This window comes from Paralichthys olivaceus, chromosome 11 (assembly GCF_024713975.1).
Source record: "Paralichthys olivaceus isolate ysfri-2021 chromosome 11, ASM2471397v2, whole genome shotgun sequence".
In the NCBI taxonomy this organism is placed as follows: Eukaryota; Metazoa; Chordata; class Actinopteri; order Pleuronectiformes; family Paralichthyidae; genus Paralichthys; species Paralichthys olivaceus.
Window position 1 is genome coordinate 2,141,555 of NC_091103.1, and position 24,252 is coordinate 2,165,806.

A 24,252-nucleotide genomic window follows, 5' to 3' on the forward strand; every position below is an offset into this window, starting at 1 on the left:
CTGGATTCAAACCTGGCTTACTTGCTGCCTTCATGGCCAGGCTATGAGTCAAACCAGTTTTTACCTCACTCTCTCACATTCACTGTATATTTCCCCAGGACAGGCTGAATTGTGTTGTTCTGAGTAGAGAACCGATCTTAGTCTTCTGTCTCATGTGCCAAGTACAGTTCTAGTAGCAAAGGCACTGTATTCAAAAACTCTACTTTTCAGGTACTTAACTCGAAGCAGCCTCATTTGACCCCTCGTTACACTGAGGTTAGCTTCCTTTAAATTTAACATAACTTTGGAACAGGTTTCTTGGGCCTCTCATCACAGGATATTGGCTCTAAAACACAAGTACACATTGAGTTCATACTAAATCATGGTAATTGCCGGGGTTAACTCAGGTTTTTCCATGACTTTAGCAATCATGAAGGTCTCTCTCCTCAGCCTGTTGATTATAGCTTCCAGGACCTAAATCCTCATTAAAGGGAGCTTGAATTTACAAACTGTCAAATCTTGCAAGACTGTACGACTGTCTCTATTTGTTATTCACCATCTTATTTAGAAAGTAATTCCAGTTAATCTTGACTGTAAAGCACAACAAGATCTCCTTTTACGAAATACTGAACAAATAAATGCCACTATTTTTCTAACAACAAGATGCAAGTGTATTACCTTCGTATAGTGGAACATCTTGAAACCGAGAAAAATCAAACATCTTAACTTCTGTCGACTAATGTGGTGGGTCACATAGAAATATTTTTGAAGAGGACTACTACAACCCAACATTGAGGGTTAGAGGCCACCTCCCTCCTCCAGTCTGACATTATCCGGCGTCAGTAAGCAAAGTGTAACTGGAATCCTCAGTCTCTCTCTCACACACACACACGCACAGTGATGCTCTCTGATTCTGGAGACCTGCCACATTACTCAGCATATCATTCACCACAGGGCTGTGATCATCGGACCAGGCTTAGGACGGGTCAGATTTATTCTGTTTGGATCAACAGCAGCAGATTAAAAAACAGTCACTCCTTGGCTTCTCTCACAGTCGCTACACAAACGGATTCTCCGCTGGGCCCAAACCTCTGTGTCACTGTATGCTCTGAGATGCAGATGCTAATGAGACACAATTTCTTACCCAACGAATTTACAAAAACATAAAGCTCTGTCTTATTTTTGTAGTTGTGGGTATCATCTCTATAGATAATAACATCCACTACGTTTTTCTCGAGCTACCTGGTTAAAACAAGGAACTTCTATGTATTCTTTTGGTTTTGAAACGCGTTGGGAAATTATGCCTGATAATTGCTGATGCGTTTATTTGAAATTACAGTCTTTTGAAGAAAACTGAAACCTCACTGTTTGGGGAAGTCGACAGTTGAAGGCTCCGACAATGTGCTGATGTCTCTACAGTTATCTGTTTAATATAGTAATATAATGCACACTCAACCTGAAAGGAAGCCTTCGGTTGAAAATGACAGTACATAAGTAAAATAACAATATCACAGGCTTCTTGTTTCTTCTGACCACATTTAAAGGACACCCTTGTTGCTGATCTTAGCTAATGGACAGTAACAGGGGCTGCTTGTTGTGACATTTCCTCTGGTTTACAACAAGACAATTGCCACAGACACACACATACAGACTATTTGACGTTGTCTTAATCTCATACGGCTAAGAATAACCACGAAGTCAAAGTGCACTGTAAGGAAACCAGCTTTGACGTAGTGTCTAGAGAAGAAAAACCTGTTGGAACATATGTAGATACCACATGACTTTGTCACTATTGTCCATCCAATTGAAAAAAACAAACGTGTGCAACTTGAATGGAAAAAAGGTGTTGCAGAAACATTGCTTTTAAGATTTGTGAGGAAAAAACAGATCTAACTGTTTAAATTAGGATATTTTTCATTCAACCAATAACCAGACTTGATTACATCCTGTCAAGAGCCTGAGAAACTACAGATGCAGACATACTATAAATATCAGGACGAGCTGTGTGGGTTGAACTGCAGTGGCTCACGCCTGAGAAAAGACAACGACACCCGAGAGCTGAAAGTAGAGGAGCCCCATTATACAATGAACACAACAGGTTGACTGTGTGCTCGGACTGTTCACATCTAAGTGTCCTTTATGCTCGTCCACAGGTTTCTTTTTGTAATTGTACGTGTTTGTGAAATTGTGTGTTTATCTGAAGGGGTGAGTGTGTGCGTGTCAGTTAACAGAGGCTCTGTGAACAGTCGTTCTTTATATGGTAGCCTGATCTCCACATGATGCCACCTGTTCAGCACTGATCTCTGAAAAACCACTTAATTTGAGTTATATAATTGCAGCCTGAAACATTTTTTGTGTACCAAAAAGGTTATAAATAAATGGTGTATAAAAGATTATACAGAAGTAACATATAATCAACATGTTAAATTAAAACATATGTATAATTGGCCTCTTAATCTTCCATCTGATGCCATAAATGTCTGTTCATGGCTGCTACTCATCCCTAACTGATATATGAATGAATAATTTCCAGTTCCCTAGAATCAATGCTCAAAACTTCTGGTGAAGACAACTTGTGTTTCCATCAGATACAATGGAATAAATACACAACTTGTTGGTAGAGACCCGAAAGTAACTTAAACCTCCTCTGCATATTTTCAAGATAGCAGATGTCACACAGAAAACTGCAATGCATAAAAAAACAATGCAGAAAATAATTTGGTTACCCATAAAACCTTGCCTCTCTTGGTTCAAGTAATTTACAGAAAACTGCCAAATCTCTAAAGCTCTTTTCGCGGCTCGGATCTACTTTTTATTCACAACTATAACAGTTTGCCAATGCTGCCAGATGACAAACATCACCAGAGAAAATTGGTAGCTCAGTACCTTGCTCACGGGTACCCTGGTAGAAACTGTTATGGCATGCAAATCTCAACTTTGGAATCACAGACTGTAAATGGACGACATGAAAGCTCCCAAAGAGTGAAGTCAAAACGTGTTGATCAACCCCTGGTAGCTGGCTGCAGAAAGGGTCAAGCGTGTGTATTAGTGGGACCTTGCTGGGACTGCTACATATGACACTGATAGTTAATTTCTGGAAAGTGGGAAGAAGACACTTCATCCATCTTTACAGTCTATGATTGAGACCAATATACATGTAGGTCGTCTAATATGAACACGCCTCACTTTATTCCGGTCGTACATGGTTCATTTGGCCTCTGCAGATCAGATGATTGAAAGCCTGGGGCTGCTTATGTGTAAATCGAATGTGTTTCTAGGTGAAACGAATGCCATCGGGGGCATCAGAGTTGGGTGTCAGCTTTTGAGAAACAAGTCGGGACAGCGAGCTTGTGAGTCTTTAGCTTGTCCAGGAAACACAAAAGCCCTGTTCTACCTCAGGGAGGCACACTGAAAGATGTTTTGGCCTTTTTATGAGAAGACACAACTGTACATGTAGGCACATGCACTTACCCACACCTACTGAACTGACTGCCTGTTCTGTCTCACAGACTGAAAGAAACCTTATGATTTGCCCAGAGCAAAAAGGTACATCCATTCCCACAGTGCAGCAAAATAAAATACAGATAGTACCTCTTCGTTGTACCCGTAAGGAGATTCACTGACTAAATGTCATATGTTACACACCTAATTTTTCTTTATACTATAACAGCTGTATGTTTAGCAGGTTCAGTAAAGTTGTTTATGTGTGCATATGACGACACTCGAGAACATGAACACTGATAGTGACACAATCCCAGAAACTGATCTGAGGAGAATTTATGACATTATCTTGCACAACCACAACAGGAAGTGATAAAAGTGTATGGAACAAAATGTGTCAGGTCTCAATTAGCAAAATGTAAACGTAGTTTATTATCACACTGTATTTTGTGTATATTATTATTAGTTATATGCAAGTCTAGCATGCAACCGCCAGCATTTAAAAAAAAATACCAAACAAGCACTTAATGGCCACTCAAACCAAAATGGTCTTTTGGTTTGAGTGTCTTCTCCCCAAATATGGCGTATGAAATACTTAGACAATATCTAAACAGCAGATACAAGGACATTAGTGTGGTGATGACATCCCCTTTGAACAGTCTTTAAACATATGAGGGAAGAGTTGTGTATTTTGTCAGCTGTTGGCTGGTCCTGCAAAAGGAATTAGCTCTTGGTGAAAACTTCAAATCTAAAAAGAACTCAGGCTGCTGGGGTGATGCAAGCTCTGTGCCCTTGAGATAAAGGTGGTCCCTCTTTGTACATCGAGACTATTAAAGTCAACATGCAGTGGAGGAATATTTGCAAGAGGCTCACATCCTTGCAAACATATTCATGGGAAGAAAATCCAGAGAACAGAAAGGTGTGAAATCGTTCCATTTAAAGTCCTGTCTCCCCCAAAAACACTGGAAAACATTAGCAGGACAAACCAGGCTAGCATGACACAGCAGATTTCTCAACACTGGGGTCTGCCTCTCACAGTTTCATCAAGGATGAGACTGGACAGGTCAGACAGGGTGGAGGGGGACGAAGCTGGAGGTGAGGTGATGGAGGAGGGGTGGATGGACTGGTACACCCTGAAGGGTGGGTGCAGGGCAGGCTGGGTGTGGAGAGGGCTCGGTGGCCTTGCGTAAAATGCATTCATTATTGATCAGCTGGGGAGAAAAGACTAAACATGCGCACTGGTGAGTGAATGAGGTGTGTATTTTGATTAAATGTGTGCTTCTTGGCTGTGTAATCAATAAAAAACAAAAATGGCTCTGCACCCACACCTCCCTCCATAACGTCAGCTCTCACCTCCGTGTTCTCCATCTCCACACTGGACAACCTGAGCCCGTGTCCAACCGCAAAACCCGTAACCGGCACAAATGAGCTCGCTACTGCTCCGTGCACATGTCAGACTAATCTCACAGCCTCGTGGGACAGAATACGTGTCACACTTTTCTTCCAAAGCACACTAAACCTCTGCCTGCGTTCCTCTTCCTGCTCCTGGAGGTGTTTTAATCGTCTACTTACATGGTCTGGTTTCCTCTCGTTCCCGGGCAGCGCCGTGCGTAAAGACATGTTCGTCCCTGAGTGCTCTCTCCGACCGTCCGGGAGATGAAAAACAAGTGAGCCGAAGGTTTGTGTTCACAGCGAGGTAAAAAAAAAAAAAACACACCCCACCGATCAGCCTGGTTGTCACTCGCACCAGGATCAGAAAAACACAGCGTCTCATACAAGCCTCATTGTTCCAGTCCTTGAAGGCAGCACGGATCACCGGCACAGGGATCCAGCTTAATTTAAAGCGTTAAACAAAAACAAACCGCTCCAGTCGCCTCATTGCAGTCTGCCGAGGATGGAGCCTCACCACAGGGAGAGACAAATGAAACAACAGCCCAGACTAAAGGCCCCCACTCCGCTTCTCACTGCCCCCCCCCCGGATCCCTCCCAAACGTTATCGCACCATGTCGGCAAACACAAACCGCATCGTCCGCTACACCAGCCCGGTGCTCACCAGTTCACTTTGAGCTGCATCGCTTCCCGGGGACACGGGGGAAGAGAACATCCAGTGAGGATTAATAATTAAAAAAAAAGGGGGAACACGACCCTAGGTCCCCCGCTACCACCACCACCACCACCGCGAAAAAAGGGAGGCTGTTTCCTGTTAGCTAGCTAACGTGATGTTTGTGGGGACAAAGCGGCGGCTCCCCCGGAGAAACTGTCCGGAAAAAAACAACCAAGAACCGGCTGAGCCAACATTCAAGACCCGGAGAGATGTCAGGGCAAAATAAATCAACGGCTGGAGAACTGCGGTTGTTTTTAAAGAAAGCGGCGGATGTGCAGCGTCACATCACCGGCTCTTCCTCCTCGGTCCAGTCCGTCCTCTAGATCCTCTATCTCCCTTTGGCTGGAAGTGTGGTGGCGGTGAACGGAGAGAAAAGTGGCCGGGGTCGGGTGAGCAGCGGCGGGTAGATGTGCGTGTCTGTCCCGGGGTCGGAACCATAACAGTGTTTATTCTGATGGAGGCGAAAACCAAGGAGCTTCACTTCCTCCACCTCCCAAAATACACCGCGACAAGAGGGGGGGAGGAGGAGAGGAGGGGGGGAGGAAGGAAGGAAGGAAAGAGAAGAGGGGAGGGAGGAAAGAAGATGAGGAGGGAGGAAATAGAAGAGAGGTGGAGGAGAGGCAGAAGGAAGACAAGACGAGAGAGGAAAGAGAAGAGGGAGGAGAGGAAGGAAGAGAGGATGGGGGAGGAAGAGAAAAGATGAGGAAGGAAGGGAGGAGAGGAGAAAGAAGACATGTAGGAAGGGAGGGAGAGAAGGGGGGAGAGGAGGGAGGGGGGAGGACAGTGATGTCAACAGCCAGGGCTGCTGCACACACACACACACTCTCACTCATGTTGCCTTCAGGTACTCCTCATGAAAATCCGTCTCCGGGGATTCGGAAGTGATAAGCAGCGTATGTTTGGGAAGTTTAGTCAAAATTCAAGGACTGAGGAGGAACTTTTGAATTTACGTGATCAGAAATAAATGACTGTTGTTACTTCCGTCAAAAAAAAAAATCAACACAGTTGTTTTTCCTAAAAATCATCATCGCCTCCTGGTGGCTGAAACCAAGGCTTCTTCTTCTTCTTCTTCTATTATTATAATGTGTGCCTGATGGTGTACATGCTGGTTATGGACAAAATACCCGGATCTCCCCTTGATGGGTTTGCCACTGACCCAAACTTTATCATACCACCAAGTTTTGTAGAAATCTTCTTACAAACTACTAAAGAACAGGGAATCTCCTTGGTGGAGGTAATTATTGCACGACTGTTGTATTAGATTGCAGTAGTTTAGCAAAAGGTTTAGCTGTGGTGAATATTTATCTTCAAACGACACTTTAGAGAGAAAGAACATCGCTCATTACAAATTAGACACAGATCTTACCTGGACTGATCTGGACCTGTTGGAACGAACCCAGGGCCTCATACTTCCCTCTCAGCCCTGCTTCCTGGTTATGACTGAGACCTTCAGTGACCTGAACCCCAGCAGAGAGTGGGACTGACACTGGAGCAAGCAGCTGAGCAACACACATTCACTGTTATCCCTCGGAGAACAGAGGCACAGTGAAAGATCTGGCAGGAGAGCAGAGCACTGCTACTGCTGCTGCTGAGGGAGAATCAATGCTGGAAAGAGCAGCAGCGGTCCATATTTCCATGGACTGCAGAGCCTGCACCGAACACTGTGTTACAGGGTACACCGTGCAGCATCGTTGCATCACTGCCCGGTCAGCTGTGTATAAACCAATTAGAGGAAAAACACTGGATGTGGAATTGTCGATATATCCAATGGTCTATGGAAAAGGAAGGAAGGGAGGGGAGTGAGTCTGTGTCTGCTGTTTTTCTACATTTTTTTGAGAGAGTGTGTATTTGTTTGTGTTCATGCCTTTGTTTGTGCGTCTACTTGTTTTTGTGACATCTTTAGGACATTTTCCAGCTTCAACCCTGACTTTGTCAGGAACAATGGTAAAAAAGCACAAGATTCTGGTTAAAGTTAGTGGTGAAATGTGAATTGTGGTTAGGTTAAGGATAGGGTTAGGCAGGAGTTGGCTATAGTTGAGGTTAAGGATAACATTTTGATCAGGCTGTCCACAAATGGTATTCATGTCCAAATAAGGATGTGTGTGTTTGTGTGTGTGTGTGTGTGTGTGTACGTACATGTTTGCATGCGTGTGCCACAGCTAGTGATTTGTGCTCTTCTAAGTACGTCAGCAGTGATTGATTGAGCCACTGGCTCACACTGACCCTTAGGACATGGACACATAGACAAATAAATATTAGTTCACTCTGATGCATGTGTATGAGGTCCTTCACTGACATAATGTATTCTCTGGCTGGCAAAACCAGGGATTTGACCTTCAAACAATCCACTGACGAAGTGGGGAAACTCACTCTCTCCTTTTCTATACATGTACAATTATATATGTGTGCACAATAATAACTTTAATGTTTATAATTGATGTAAAATTGACTGATTGTTTGAGGATGTACAGCAGTTTCACCATGAGACTGTATGGAGATGTAAATGACAGGATATCCAGGCAACATTTAAACATGCCCTGCAGGACAATGGAAAAACTACAGGACAGATTACCATGACATCTGTAGGAAGGATATGGTATGGGGCAATGAAGAACTCATTAAAAATTAATTTTGATGTGGATCAGCAACATCATTTACAAATGTTTGAACAGTGGATGAGTTTAAATAGCAAACAATATTGTAAAAGATTAAGGTAGAAAACAGTGATTGTTTAAAAGAAGGTATACATGTGGAAATTGAACCTGGCTCTCACATGAAAACCAAAACACAAACAAGCTCATGTCCTCTTTAAATCGACAGGAAGCCAGTTGTACTGAGTGTTGTCTATTCCAATCCCCCGCACTTCCTTTAACGAACTGTAGTCTGGAGTGGATTACAGCCAGCCTGACCTACCTTACAGCCCAGTGACTGTTCAGCCAACCATGCAGCAAAGTCACAGTAGCAGACAGCCCACAGGCAGCTGAAACATGCACACACCGACGTCATTAACATAAAATTAAAAGGAAGAACACACCAAGCTTCCAGGGTTTGTCTGCAAAAAGTGGAAACCTTCTGATTTTACTGATCAAATAAGTACAAAAAAGTAGAATAGACTGCCATCTGTTGGTGAAGCAGTGAGCATGAGAGAGCCACGGAGCTGGGTTGATGGTGTTGTCTCAAAGATCATCATATTATTATTATCATTAACAACAAAGCATAGATTCTGTCATATAATGCAGGTGATACATAGTTTTACACGTTATTCCACGTGTATTGCATGTGGTCAATGTGACCTGAGACTCAGCCAATCATTTTTAGGGGCTCTCCATTACTCTGATGGTGAAGGTTCATAACTGCAACATTCAGTGACCCAAAGAGAAGACCCACAGGGTTGGTCTTTCAGATGTCTTCATTCAGAAGAACAGGTGCTGTGATGGGAATCTGACCTGGTGAGAAATATTTGTGTGTGAACTGAGTAAGAAGTAAAATCCCATGAGATAAGACACAGACTGAAGGCCTCTTCCAGGTCTTGGTGGGGGGAGAAGAGAAAAGTCTCTTATCCCCCCACTTCTGATGTCACCTTGGCAGTTACACAAGCAGACACAGTATGCATAAGCAGAGATAATATACAGTGTGGTATAACGGTATATTTTTCCATTACAGTGCCAACGGATGCCATGGTTGGTTAAATCAATCAAACTTCCAGGTGTTAATAGTCCGTCCTGGGTACAATGTTTTTTATATTATACTTCTCAGGTGATTGTCAGCTGCCTCTCATCTGGTTACTGCATGAGTATCAGGCACCATCTTACTGCCCTGACTTAGAAATCCCCCCAAAAATCCAAATATTTCCTTCCACTTTATCATATTCTTTGAGTCTCCAGCAGCACAATCTCTTGAAAAGACTGTTATGGTTGAAAAAAGTTACCTCTTAAATGAATATACCTCTCTAGTTTTGAATAAAGTGAACTACAGTAGAAGAGGTCAAAGGAAGTTTGAATGTGTGAGATCAAGATCTCAAGTATTTACAAAAATGACCTGAGCAAAGCAGCAGAGAATAAAGAAAAAAAAATGTGCACAGAAAAAAAAGTAAGACAACATACATGTGGGAAGAGACATTCTAATTTAATAAATCCTCTGTAATTCATTACATATATAAGGAGCAAAGAATGGGAGGACAGTTCCCCCATGTTCAGAATTTATTTAGGCAGCTTTTGCAGGAGACCTGTGTAAATAAAAATGGCAGATGGTGCTGTAGTTCTTTTCTTGTTGTTTGGGAGGATCGACCTTTAAAATACAATATTTATCTCATGTAATAAAACACAAACCGCAGTGATAAACTCCATCAGCTTGTTCTTAAAGCCCGAGCAACCAGAATCTTAAACAGACATGATGGTTGACTGGATTCCTCTGTCCTCAAGGCACAAATGAACATGGTTCCAAAATTAATTTAATTTAAATTAATGAATTTACTGTATTCCAGTCATTGACTGTTTCTGTTGCTCCCCATGTTTCAAAATGACAGAAGGTCCAAACAGTTGAGCGTATGGATCTGTGAGTTATTATTATTTTCATTATTAGACTTCATCCAGAGGCTGTTGCATTATAAGAAGCCCATTGGTAAATCAGACATAGACACATGTGGGTCTTGATTTATTAGAATTATGCTGTAAAACATGGTGGAAATGACCTCGTTTCGAGTTGAATATGAATGTCAGGGCTTGCAGACACTTGGATGACACCACAGGAGCAGTATGGAGATATGTTATGTTTGTTTTGTGTTGTTTTATTACTGAAGATAGGTCACTCCTATCTTCAGTTGTATTGGATTCAGCTGCTTCACCGTTTACCTCTGAAACTACAGAAGTGTTCACCCACCCCACCATGGGCATAGAGGTGAGTAGATAATGAGGGAATTATCATTTTTGGGTGAACTATGCCTTTAACTCGTCTACTCTGTACAGAAACAAGTGGTTAGTTCGTCCATTTAATATAAAAGGACAGTTAGTCTTTTCTATTCAGGGTTAGGGGTTAGGGACACTTTCCTTTAAAACAAATTCTTGTAATTTATCAGTTTTCAGTTTGATGACTTTAGGATTATTAAGTGTTTGTTTACATGTGTTGGTTTTTGAGTCTCCAGTCAACTCAAAAAGTGGTGTGGACTTCACACATTGTCCACTTTAAATTAGGATTGTCCCCCTTCTTGTGTTTCTGACATAGTTTGGAGTCGGCCGAGAGGGCAGTGTTTATGACCTATACTCCAACCTGCCACCAGGAGGTGATCAAGGTGATTCGGCTTCACTTTTGGGAGAAGTCTTATCGTCCATCGCAATATACAGTCTGTGTCTGAACTACAATGTCCACAAAACTTTCCTTGAGAACAAAACCAAATCACATCTGAAAATCATTCAGTCCCACCCCCCACTCAATCCATCCACTTGTTTATCAGTCAAAAGGAACTTTACGCCATCAGCTCTACAACCGGGGCAGGCGTCTCTTCGCATCAGACGTAGAAACACTTGTGGTCCTTGAGGTTCCTCAGGTAGGAGAAACTCTTCCCACACTTGTCGCACATGAACTGTTTCTCCCCGGTGTGTATCTGCAGGTGGGCCTTCAGGCTGTTGCCCTGGTTGAAGCTGCGTCCACACGTGTCACAGCTGAAAGGCTTCTCCCCCGTGTGGATACGCTGGTGACGGTTCAGGTTGCCTGTGTTGCTGAAACATTTCCCACATGTGTCGCAGCTGAACGGTTTCTCTCCTGTGTGGACCACCTTTGAAGTAGAGAGATTAGAAGTCAGGCTGTTGCTTATTCAAAAAATAGACTCAGTTTTTGTTGACATTAAACTTAGTTTAAAAGGGGGGTTGACCCAAAATTGTCATTGCTGTGAATTATTGAAATCAGCTGTTCTCTTTATTTTTATGATGTGTTTTAGGTGATGCTGTCAGTGTAAACCTACCTGATGTGATTTAAGGCTGCTGTGCTGTGTAAACATACGACCACAGATGTCGCAGGAGAATGGCCTCTCCCCGCTGTGCGTTTTCATGTGAATCTTCAGGTAACTGGACGACTTGAAACTCTTCCCACAGAGCCCGCAGCTGTGAGGCCTGTCCACTGTGTGGTGCTGCTGGTGGGAGCGCAGGTCTGTGATGGAGCTGAGCCGCCGGCTGCAGAGCACGCATGTGCATGGAATAGTTGTCGCGTGGGTCTGGAGGTGTTTCCGTAGCGAGTCGACACAGGCCACTGTCATGCCGCAGGCCACGCAGGCCAGTGAGTTCTCCCCTGAGTGGGAGGTCTTCTGGTGCATCTTCAAGGCACTCTTCTGGATGAAGCACTTGCCGCAGGTCTCGCAGCTAAAGGGACGCTCACCGGTGTGTATCCGCTGATGGCCTTTCAGAGTGTCGGCCTGGTTGAAGCTTTTGCCACAAGTGTCGCACCTGAACGGCTTTTCCCCCGTATGTATGCGCAGGTGTCGCTGCAGGTTACCTTGTATTGTGAAGCTTTTGTTGCAGTACTGGCATATGTAGGCCCGCTCTCCTGTGTGTACCATCTTGTGCATTTTCAGGCCGTGGGCTCGGTAGAAGCTCTTCCCACACTGTTCACAGCGAAACGGTCGGACCTCAGCGTGGAGTCGCTGATGGTTCCTCAGGAGCTGCTTCAGGGTGAAACCCTTCCCACAAACATCACAGGTGTGTGGTCTCTCACCTGTGCGGAGACAAAGGAGTATTGTAACAGCTGAACCAATAAACATGACAATTATCACCCTACTCTGCAGGTGTAGTGACCTTCCTTTGTTTCACTGTATAGCTGAGTCTCACCTGTATGGAGCAGCATGTGTGCGTTGAGGCTGCGCTGGAATGAAAAACCTCTGCCACACTGAGAACAGTGGAAGGGTTTCTCTGTGTTCGCCCCGTGGACCGCCTGGTGAGCTTTGAGCTGCAGCAGCTTGGTGAAGGTTTTCCTGCAGTGTCTACAGCTCAGAGGCTGCTGGTTCGCAATCTCCTTATTTGCTCGACCTCGCAGGAACTTGGGCTTGATGACACGTTTAGGTCTTGTGGTGTATCCTGGGTCGCCTTCATCTAGATCTTCTGGGTCCAACTGACAGAAAAGAAAAAGACAAACTGTCTTGGCTTTGCTCATGGTGGCTTGATGCTCAGTCCATATCATATCAACAGTGGTGGTTCAATAAATCCTTAAAGCAGACTTTCATCTTCATTAACACATTTTGGCCATTTAAGCAATCTAATTATGAAAAAAAAAAAATCTGCGTATTTTAAAATATTAACATATCTACAGAGACAAACAGGGAAAAAGAGCAGTAAGAAATATTTAAACCTTATTATGGAGAAATTTCACAAAAACATTGTATCCATGATATCAACCTGGTAATCTGGATCGTCGTCATCGTTCTGGCCTGCTTCCTCAACACACTTAGCAGAATCTGGAGACGTCTGGCCTGTGAACGCATCAAATCCTTCCTCTTTTATTATAACTGGCTGGACACTGTCCTGAGAAGAAGACACAATAATGAAATAAGGACAGATTTCTTTGAGCTTAAATACAACTTGATATTCTAGATGTTGATTTTTTTGGGGAAGACCCTTTCGTGTTTCAACCTGACAAAGACCTCATTCACAAAGCAAGGCCCATAAAGACCTGGTTCTCTCAGTTTGGGTGTCTGCGAGTTGACGCCCATGTTTAAAGCCTTCACAGATAAATGAGGCCTTAATACATAGAATAGCCCCTTTCAGCCTCAACAGAGAAAAAACATCTGTATGAAACAAGGTGGGAATTTATTTACCTCGTACGTTCTGCCTTTCCACAGGTGAAGTATAGGAGACCTTTTCACTCCAGTCTCACAAGTCGTCACGGCTGTAAAATGAAAAAATTTAAATCAAGAAGATATTTATTAGGATTCGATCCAACCAAGTACATCGCAAAGATTGTGGCGAGTTGGACAGAGACATGCTGGCTGTTTCCCCTGTTTCCAGTTTATGTTAAGCTAAGCTAATCAGCTGCAGGTGTAAAGAAATAAAAATGTATGTTCAGGAATTGAAACAAGTTAATCTTCTTAACGTTTGCAACTCCTGTCATTTATTTTTCGGAATAAAATGATAAAATGAGTCATGATTAATTACAGGCAGCACAGTGGTCCATGAGAAACAACAGAGTCATCACCTCTGCGACTCTTTCTCCCTGAGCGGTGGCTTATCTGGACAGTTTCTCCTTCTGCTCCGTTGGTCGGAGCCGTCCTGCCCTCCTTCTCTCTGTCGCCCCCGTCAGTTAGCTCCTCCACTTCCTTTTGGCCTTTGCTGCCCTCCAACACCAGCTTCAGCTCCTTCTCTGCCACGTCCAGTTTACGCCTCAGGTCCTCAATCTCTGCCACGCCCTGTGACACCTACAGAACAAAAAGAACAAAACAGCTTTTTAAATTGAAATCAAGATCAATTTGTGCATCTATATTGTTCAACACCAGGATTGGGCAATATGACAACATACACAATATAAGTATTTAAATTTGCGACGTACCTCTAAACGCAGCAGGGAGGAACATTCGTGGAAAAGTTGACAGATCTTCTCTACAGCCTCTCGAGCCAGAGACGTCATGAAGACACCGAACTGGATCACCTCATGAATTGGAAATATGACACAATTATGATTATACTGTACTATTAATGTCTCATTACTATTGGAAAAATTAGGACTATTTCTTTTCTTTTAATTTCTTACTATACCATTTAAAGGTTAAAAGTTAAATTAATTTGTTTTAAATTAAAAAAGGACAAAATGGTAAATGTATTCAACTACTTTTCATCAATGTGTGGAAATATAAACTACTTTAAAACATTGTAATACACAACCAGGCCTGCCTCGGAGTACTTCAGTAGATGTACCTAGTTGCTCTCCACCACTGGTCACGTGCTGATGCACTGATCTGCTTAATGAGAACCTGTAGCTGAGACACTTGTAGACATACAGCACATAGATAGGCCTGGGCCTGCTGTCCAACTCAAAATGGCGTCCAAACATGGACTCTCTGTTGTCTCCTCACACACACACACACATACACACACACACACACGTGTTTACATGTATTTCAGTGTAAATATTCAGTCCTGTGCTCAGATCACATCACAGCTGAGAGGAGGGATGCTAACTGTAGCAGCTAGCTAGCTCTTCTATTTCTATGATAAGCTGGTGGGAGGAGGCGTCAGCACAGAGTGGGTGGGGGGGGTTAACAACAACAACAACAACGTAAACAACAGCTGCACAAACAACAACACGCTGAGGTCACCAACCTTTTCCCCCGAGCAGCCGTCAATGTTTTCATCCGTCACTTTGCTCATTTCTGTCACAGTCTCATCGACCATTATCTGCAGAATGGAGTCCACCCGCGGCTCCAAGTCCGCCATGACGAGTCGCCGTGTCGCCTGCAGCTGCCCTCGCTGTGTTTTAACTTCCAGACGGGACCGGAGAGGTTGTGATGATCGTTGTTGTCGTTATGAAGAGAAAATGAACTTCTACCGCTGACAACACCGATCAACACCTTCTTCTTCCGGGTCGTGTTTTTCAAAATAAAACCCCGCACACTCTCGACAGACTTCTTCAGCAACCTGAACATGTAAAACTGAATAAATTCAGCCCCTGAATACAAATAACTACAAATTAACACTAATGTAATGTGTGACAACAGAAAGAGATAACCCACCTGGTGAAATGTAATAAATAACGTAAGTAGAAAACCACTCGAAGCTGCAGAAACACCAGAAACCAGAGTATTTTCATAAAAAAGGTTGACTGCTGATTTATTTCCACTGCCATCCTCAGGGAATTAAGTGAGTTAGTAGTACCTGTAGACATAACATCAACAGACTACATCAGTTATGATTTACTTACATACTAACATACTTATGCTCATTATTTTCAGAGTCAAACATATGCTGAAGGAAAACCGATAATATGAAAGTTAAGAGTTTTATATTTTAAAGCAACCTTTATTCAAATTCAAAGTTTTTAGGTTTTTATATATTGGCAGAATCTTTAGTTGAGGACATTTCAAAGAGCACAATAATCATAGAGTTGACAAAATCTGACACCGTTTCATTAACGAGAAGAAACATGTGGATTCTTTTTTAAGAGTTTAATGAGCGGAGGAAAGCCCCAAGTCTTATAAAGACCATAACATTTTATTTATAAGAAAAAATCACAACTGTGAATTAAGTTATTCTGCGAAAACCAACAGTTTTCATCCGTTTTTGGGTTTATGGTACGAGTAGTGTTAAGTTTTATTTCAACAACAGGTTCTACTTTGGTTGTACAAATCTTTAAATATATAATTGTAGGTCTGGGTGTTATTGCAGGAAATAAAAGTGTGAGATCTACCTGAGTTAAGTCTTATTCTGCAGTGTAGCACCATGGCTGATTCAACGCTTCAGACCGTTGTGTGTGTTTTCTCTAACATTTTCTGATACTTCTCAGTACATTTATGTCTCTTCAGCAGCCTTGAATCTGAAAATCCGAGTCCACAGCTGCTGCAAAAATACGGTCTTTCTCCCGTGTGGACCTGCATGTGAAACTTGACGTGTCCGAGCTGCCTGAACCTCACTCCACAAACTTCACACGCGTACGGCTTCTCCCCCGTGTGGATCCGTAAGTGTCGGAGGAAGTTGGTGTAGATCCTGAAGGCCTTGCCGCACTGTTCACACTTATGTGGCTTCTCTCCCGAGTGTTGAAGTTTGTGTGACTTGAGAGCCTGATTGATGATGAACCTCTTCCCACATATGTCACAACCGAACGGCCGGTCTCCTGAGTGAATCCGCTGATGGTAGTCATACGTGGCTTTGTAGAAAAAGGACTTCCCGCATATGTGGCAGTTGTACTGTGTCCGATCTGTGTGGATCACCTCATGTTTCTTCAGTGAGGTCGTAGTGTCAAAGCTCTTGCGGCAGGTCTTGCAGCTGAGCGGCGTCACATCCACTGTGGTCCTGTCCCGTCGATAGATAACTGTGCGATTTCCTCGTGCCTGCGTCCGTCTCCGAACAACCAGCCCGTGTCTTTCATCATGAGTCACTTTCTGGTGTTTCTGCAGCTGACAGTTGTACAGAAATGTTTTTCCACACAGGTCACACATGAACGACTTTGAGGCACCATGAAGAAGCATGTGCGCTTTCAGCTTGTTTTCCTGAATGAAACTTTTGCTGCAGACTTTACATGTGAATGGTTTTTCTCCAGTGTGAATTCGGATGTGTCTCTTCAGATTGTGCTGGAGGGTGAAACCCGCTCCACATGTCTCACACGTAAACCTTTTCCCTCGGTGGACTGACTGGTGCGTCCTCAGTGACCTCCTCTTTATAAAAGCCTTCCCACACTCTGTGCATTTGTAAGGATTTTCTCCAGTATGAATACTTTTGTGACACTGAAGGGTGAAGGCGTATCTGAAACTCTCCCCACAATCTGAACATTTGTGCGGCTTCTCTGTGGTGTGAACGAGCTGATGTGCCTGCAGGTTGTGTTTGGTTTTAAAGCCCTTCCCACAGGTGGAGCAGATGAACGGCCTCTTGTCTGTGTGTACAAGCTGGTGAGTCTTCAAGTGCATTTTTGTTTTGAACGTCCTCTCACAGATCTGGCACTGGAAGGCAGCGTACTTCTTCTCCTCATGGCGCAGCAGGTGGTACTCAAACGTTGCTGTGTTCCTGAATTTTCTGGGACACTGGTTGCAGGCGAAAGGCCTCTGCTCTTTGTGAGTGTTCATGTGCTTCATCAGATGAAACTGCCGGCTGAAGCTCTTGTTACAGACGTCACACACCAACATCCTCCCTTTCTTCTTGACGCCTGCTTCCTGTGTGTGGTGGACATCAGTATTTTTGTTCACTGTGGAACAATCCTCTGCAGCATCTACACAGATTCAACAAGATAAACATTACAACACATGTCCAGAGTAAAGGCACTACACGGGAAAGAAAAAAAATGTCAACACATAAAATCATTACTCTGATTAATTAATTAAAAAACTAGATTAAAAGAGGAGAAAACCAAAGTCTAGACAATAATGTATTTCCTGAACTCTCCACTTTCTATTTTTTCATGTCTTGTTAATATTTCATGTGGGTTTCTTCTTTGATGGAAACTTACCAGCATCGTTTTCACTCAGTGTCTCAGCAGCCGGCGATGATTCTGTGACTTCCTCAATCACATCATCACCTTTTCTTTTTAACTTCCCAAACGGCTTCAAGGTGAAAATCTGCCCACTCTGCTCAAACAGTACCGGGCAGCCGTTCAGGACGTTTTCTCTCCACAGTCTGGCGTTCGCAAAGTTTTCTGTCATGGTTGTCAGCTCGCTCTCCAGCCGTCCCATGTTGGCTTGCAGAGACTTGTTTTCGTTGTGAAGCACTGAGGTCATTTGGGAGAAAATGGCGCTGATCTTTCTCGTCGCCTCTCGTGCCAACATTTCCAGGATGCTGTCTGACTGTGAGGATGAAAATAAAGATGATACTGAATTAAAAACATGATGCTGGTATAGACTGATAATGCAAAGCGAGTCAAATGAATTAAAACATCACAAAAAATGCATAGAATGTAAAGTGACCTCTTCAGACTCTATATTTCTATTTATCTATATAACTGTCTTCCATGCCACTAGATGGCGGTAATGCAACCTGATGTTTCCATTGCTGATAACATCTTACTTCATTCGCTGCTCAGACATTTTCTTCTGAATAAACACTTGAAACATTAAAACACTTCTTTCCATTAGAGGAATCCTTCACGTGTGACTCTGACGTTTCTACCTTTAACTCCCTGTTAATAACTTTTTCCTCTTGTTGAGGATTAAGATCCGAGGATGTCACATCTTGTTAGGATCTGAGACGAATGATCATGAGTGAATATGGGCTAAACAAACAAATACACGTCGATTGAGATGTTGACGCAAAATTAATTTTAAATATAGATATTTAAAAACTCGTGTTGAGAAGTTGTGGTTTTGTTGCTTATTGAGCAACCAGGTTTTATTCATTCACAACTGGAGTTAGTCGGTGTTAGGTAGCGGCTATGCTAACTGACGCGCCGCCATCTTGTTAGCATTGTTACTCTTCTTCGTTTTCCTCCATCGGTTCAATCTCCTCCGAACACACGATCTCAGAAACATCAACACTGGCTGGAGGCTCACGTCACAAACACACCTCGCGCCTCTTGTCCCGGACACTTCCGGAAACGTCTTCCTTTAAGTTTCCGATCACTTCCGCTGCCGCCTTTAAGACCGTCTCCATGATGGAGCGAGTTTCTGAATAAAACTCGGACGAGGTCTCCGACATGTTTGAGTTCTCAGCCGCTTCCTTCAACCGGAGACGAGCAGCAGCACGGCAGCCGCCATTGATGCCGGAAACGGAAATAGCCACAACACTACACACTTCAAAATAAAACTCAGAGCGTCTTCCTTCGCAAACTTATTTTTATTTCAGTAAGTAACGAGAAACAGGACATATGTCGCAGGAATGCATACAACGGTACACATCTTTTACTCAGAGAATAATTACCTCATCTTGATTAATTGTTGTGAACTCAAAATATAAATTAAAGAAAAACAACACAAAAAGATCCAAATCTTCACTTGAATATCAACTCATCTGCTAAAGAGAAAACCGAGAGCTGGGATTTATCACCCTCACCATATTTACAGAGGCATCTCAATATATCACCACACAAACTTTCAGCTGTTTGAATGGCCACAGTGTCCTATAAATGTAAAAACTTATTTTAACAGTCAAAGGTTAATGAAGCAGAAAAACTAAACCAAGAAATGGCACAAACAACGCTGCTGACCTCTACTGTTAAGGCTCTGGATGAGAGTAGAGCTGCCTCTATCAAATGCTGTATTAAATACTGCTGTTTAATTTTTTTTATCTAATATAATAATTGTAACAAGTGACAGTTTCCAGAGCCAAGAACTATAATAAGCAAATGTTTTGTATTTTTACTTAATAACTTCAACAACTCAAACTATTGCCAAAACCAGAACAGATTCATTTTAAAAATAAATCTGCACCCAGTCTCAACATCAGATAATATTATCTGATATATTTTCCCTTCATTTATGAATTTGTCAAGTTAAACTTGAGCCTGACTGACATGAGCCTTCCACAAACATTATTATCTGTGTTTACGTTTACTGATGTGCACTAATATGGTAAGGTTAATTTTACACAATAAACAATGCAGAATGTGCATTTAATTAAAAAAAATGTCTTTCTCTAATTTCTATATATTAAGTTGCATTTGTGTTTTGTTTACCTCAATTAAAATCCTTAGTCGTTAGGCAAAAGGGTTTGATAACGACGTAAGAATCAACAATTTTGTATTTCTGCCAAGGAGGTAATTTTTTTCTGTTTTGTTTGGAAATCCATTCAATTTCAGTGTGGATCTGGATCAGCAGATGAATCCAGCTATTTTTATCTCTTTCTTTAACATTGTGAGATATAAGGGGACTGTTTGTCCTTGACAGACATCTTATTTGAATATACACACCGACCAATATATTGGGACAATACATTTTTACTCCTTAATATCAGCATCTGCCCCTCAGATAATCCATATCGGCCAGGCTGTAGTTAACACATGATTTGTCATTAGCCGAGCGTACTGGTGGTCATCACACTATGACATGACCCGTCACAGCTGTGCTTCTTCAGCTGCCTGGAGTCAGAGAAGCCCTGTCCACACTGCTGGCATGAGTACAGCTTCTGCCCGGTGTGGATCTGGAGGTGGGACTTGAGCTGATTTGACTGATGGAACTTTTTCTGACAGTGCACACATTGAAACGGCTTCTCGCCTGTGTGGATCCGCAAGTGCCTGTAGAAATTTCCATCCGTTCTGAATGCTTTGCCGCACTGGTCACATTTGTACGGTTTTTCGCCCGTGTGAATCCGCTCGTGCTGCTTCAGACTAGCAGTATGGAAAAATCTCTTCCCGCACACATCACAAACAAAGGGCTTCTCACCTGCGTGGCTTCTCTGGTGATAGCCAAAAGAGTATTTGTTGTGGAAAGCCTTCCCACAGAGGCCGCACTCGTACTCCTTGTGCTCACTGTGGCCTCGTTCGTGAAGTTTGAGGGAATAAGTGGTGCAGAAACCTCTCAGACATATTTTGCAGCTGAATGGCTTAACCAGAGCCTTGTTTCGTCGTTTTGTCTGCAAATGTCTCTGTGTGCCGTCGGCCTCTTCATTCCTGTCGAAATGCACATACCGCTGATGCATCAGCAGCCTGCAGTTGAAAAGGAAGGTCTTCCCACACAGATCACACATGAATGGCTTCCTGGCTCCGTGGATGAGCATGTGGGACTTTAGCTTGTTGTTGTCTGAGAAGCTCTTGCCACACTCCTTGCAGGTGAATGGCTTCTCTCCCGTGTGAATGCGAAGGTGCCTCTTGAGATTGTTATTCAGGCTGAAACTCGCTCCACATATGTGACATGTGAACGGTTTCTCCCCGGTGTGGACGATGCCATGTCTCTTCAGAGCAGTGCCCGTCCTGTAAGACCTGTTGCACACGGTGCATGTGAACGGCGTGACGCCTGTGTGCTTCCTCTTATGCACTGTCAGGGAATGGGCGTATTTAAAAGTCTCCTCGCACATTGTGCATTTGTAATTCTTGGTGTTTGTGTGAACTACCTGATGGAAGCGAAGAGTGTCTTTGCTCTTAAACTCCTTCCCACATTTTTCACAGCTGAACGGTCTCTCCTCTGAGTGCACAGCCATGTGACATTTCAGCTGGACGGAAGTCTTGCAAGTCTTGTCGCAGAGCTGACACTTCAGCATCTGCTTCCATTTCTCGTGCCGTAAAAGGTGGTTCTCCAGAGATTGTTTGAGTCTGAAGGTTTTTCCGCACTGATCACAGACAAACGGCTTCGGAGGTTTCATCCTCTGGTGACTCTTGAGGTGATTCTGGAGCGACTGCTCTTTCCGGAAAGATCGTTTACACTGTGGACAGGGGAAGGGTCGCGGGACTTTACCCGCCTCATGACGCAGAACGTGGTTCTCCAGAGACTTCTTCATCAGGAAACTTCTGTCACACTGGTCACAAGCAAACGGCTTTTTGTGAACCTTCATGTGTTTGTTCAGGTCACATTTGAAATGAAAACTGACATCACAGTGCTCGCAGGAAAAACGCTTTTCTGCCTGTGCCTCTTTTTTTCCAACTGGTTTGATTTTCTTCTCTTCAGAGCTGTTGTCAGTAGAAACTGGAAATGGATGAGAAAAATACACACAATTAGCGTGATATTATTTAAAGATTTTAATTTAATAGTTAAGAGGGATATATCTTCTAGATATTCCAGTTGCTTTACAAACTGAAACAAGAGTCATCGAGTGATGACGTATTCCCTCGGGCACAAGTAAAACTTGAAGACCTGTAGTTATCTAAAATAAAACTTCACTAGCTGAGCCACATAATTTCATAGGAAAAAAATGCTGATCCAGAAAACAAACGTTTACGGAACAATGTATGGATTAAATGTCAGGGAATAAGGAAAGCAACAGTCTGAAATCTGATGGTACCTTTTTCAATTTTATAAGTTGATCTCCTCGTCCTCCTTGGCCTCCCTGATGGAGCCTCTTCCAAAGATTTCTGTGATGAACAAGGAAATCATTATGGTTTAAATTAAAAAGGTAGTAGGACGCAGTCAGAACCGTAACAGTGGCATTACATATTACAGAATAGGGTTGTCTATGGCAAAATTCTAAAAACAGTACTCTTTTTTTCTGTTGTGTAATAAAATAATCGTTCATTAATTAATTATTATGTCTGGTCCAAACTAGTTAAGCCTGAAAGACATTTAAATATCAGATTTTGCTGCTTCCGGGCAAATATAACACCCACCGTCTCTTCGGCTGAGAAATGATCAATGACGGTGCTGGAGTTTGGACTGGGGACATCTTGATGCGTAGACTCTGGCATTGTTGCTGGTTTGATGAACACTTGCGTTGTTCCCATTGTTTTGCAGACAGCCAGCGATGGCGTGGGGGCCTGTGTTACAACTTGGTTGGTACCCACCAACAGCACCGTGGGAGCAGAGCAGACTCTGCCCACTATCATGGAGGCGGCTGCAGGTGTAGAAGCAGCCGTGGAGCTGGCAGCGACCTCGCTGTCTGCTGAATCTGGTGGAGGGTCAAATTAAATGACAAAAATAAATAGACAAAGACAGACGTGTTACAGTTTCTCAGGTGTGAGGATTTGCTGCCTCCCTCTGTTTTAAAGGTTCAGTGTGTAAGAAGAAGAAGACGACGACGACAGCACTCGGTCTCTGGAAAATCATTAACTTATTTACACTATTCTCTCACACTAAAGTTTAGAGTGTGCTTTAATCCTGCACCTTAGGTCTTAATGGACTCTCTAGACTAATAATACTATTGTCTTATTGAAATCCACATGTATTATTTAGAAACTGCAGTAAAAGAGGAAGCTTTGCATTGAGCTGAGGTGTGTTTATGTTTGGTAGCAGTAATATCTGATTTGGAGTCAGTGGGTCACAGTGAGACAAAAACAATGTAGAGGTGTCAAACAGGAACTTATTGTGAAACAGCCTGAACCTGACTTCACCACAGTGGAAAGGTAAATGATTTTGGTGGAATGAAGTTTTCAATTCAGTCTGTCTGAGGTTTGTCAGTTTCTCACCCATCACTGATCCGTCAGGCAGTGGGCTGTGACCGGCTCCTTCCGGAGCCTTGTCGCGGTGCCTGAAGCTCCGGAGCTCTCTCTCCAGCTGCTCCATCTCTCGGCTCAGCTGACCCACTCTGGCCTCCAGCTCCTGCTCCAGCTGCCCGGCTTTCCTCTGCAGCACGTCCTCCAGTTGCTCCACTTTGGCCCGCAGAGCCTCGTTCTCCTCGGACAGCTCGGAGGAGAAGCGGGTGAACGCTTTGTGGATCTGGGCCACCAGACACTTCTCTATCTCCTGGATCTCACCGAGCTTCGCTTCCTGAAACTCCGTGTCTGGCGCCTCTTTCGCCCAAACATCCCTGAACACGGACACCGCCGCCTGGATGGACACCTCCACGATCGAGGCCACTTCGCTCCCCAAACTCGCCTCCATTTTCTTCAGAGTAAAGTTTCAACCCGTGGTGTCGTTCAACGCGCAACACATTTTAAATTATAAAGCAAATCATTTTAAATTCTTCTGTGTTCGAGCAACAATAACCGTCCCTCTGCATGTGCGTCTGGTAAAAGAATCCGTGTTGCACATCCGCTTCCGGCGTCACCTATATATTTTTTCTTTCTTCTTCTTCTGGCCTCTAACGTTAAAGGTGCATTACCGCCATCTACTGTGCTGGAGTTTGACTGCAGTGTGCAATACAATTTAAAACTTTTAAAAAATCCATAAAAGACAACAGGAGTGAGAGTGGCATTAACAGACACCGACATTTTATTGCATTTAAGTTTTTCCAGGATGTAGAACTTTTTAAACCACGTTAATTCAACAGTCTAAATATCAGGTTTAACCAACTTCAAGAGTGCTTTACTGTCTTTTTTTTGCAAAAAACAAATTCAGATGATAAATACATTTTACTGTGAGGAAAATTTGCCAAAAAAGCAGATACCAAAGCATCTGTAACTTTTCCTGGGAGTGTGTATCTGCCAGCTTTGTGACTGTAACTCAAAGGGCACAAGGGACTCTTTACAAAAACCTTGGCACACAAACAATAAAAAAAATGACAGTACATTGTAGAGCTGTATAGTATTTTACT

At 43.2% G+C, this 24,252-nt stretch overlaps 3 protein-coding genes across 17 annotated transcripts in view; all 3 read right to left on the bottom strand.

Annotated features, from left to right (window-relative positions):
• mark4b (MAP/microtubule affinity-regulating kinase 4b) overlaps nucleotides 1-7,030 on the bottom strand; it is a 40,133-nt gene extending 33,103 nt beyond the window's left edge. For 9 of the 15 annotated variants that reach the window (XR_011244494.1, XM_069534124.1, XM_069534122.1 and 6 more), the window contains exon 1: nucleotides 5,474-6,105. Coding sequence is in view for 14 of the 15 variants with exons in the window: in XM_069534124.1 (XP_069390225.1) it covers nucleotides 5,474-5,524 (51 nt within the window). In the remaining variant the exon portion in view is untranslated. Of the gene's footprint in view, nucleotides 1-4,992; nucleotides 6,364-6,890 lie in introns of those variants that run through there. The other 6 variants (XM_069534133.1, XM_069534125.1, XM_069534123.1 and 3 more) reach the window with 2 other exon arrangements.
• A 3,111-nt stretch (nucleotides 7,031-10,141) lies between these two features.
• LOC109640115 (zinc finger protein 721) lies at nucleotides 10,142-18,927 on the bottom strand. The gene is made up of 11 exons (XM_069534690.1): nucleotides 18,703-18,927; nucleotides 17,654-17,987; nucleotides 15,960-17,416; nucleotides 14,821-15,018; nucleotides 14,051-14,149; nucleotides 13,700-13,919; nucleotides 13,323-13,393; nucleotides 12,904-13,029; nucleotides 12,340-12,619; nucleotides 11,481-12,226; nucleotides 10,142-11,294 (listed from the first exon to the last, which is right to left on the bottom strand). Exons 1-11 carry the CDS (start codon nucleotides 18,832-18,834, stop codon nucleotides 11,028-11,030), a joined length of 3,930 nt encoding a protein of 1,309 aa, XP_069390791.1. The 5' UTR covers nucleotides 18,835-18,927; the 3' UTR covers nucleotides 10,142-11,027.
• Nucleotides 18,928-18,953: 26 nt separating this feature from the next.
• On the bottom strand, nucleotides 18,954-23,751 carry LOC109640133 (zinc finger protein 665-like). The gene is made up of 4 exons (XM_020103969.2): nucleotides 23,186-23,751; nucleotides 22,391-22,668; nucleotides 22,069-22,138; nucleotides 18,954-21,752 (listed from the first exon to the last, which is right to left on the bottom strand). The coding sequence occupies exons 1-4, from the start codon at nucleotides 23,598-23,600 to the stop codon at nucleotides 20,146-20,148; spliced, it is 2,370 nt and encodes a 789-aa protein (XP_019959528.2). The 5' UTR covers nucleotides 23,601-23,751; the 3' UTR covers nucleotides 18,954-20,145.
• Between the last annotated feature and the right edge of the window lie 501 nt (nucleotides 23,752-24,252).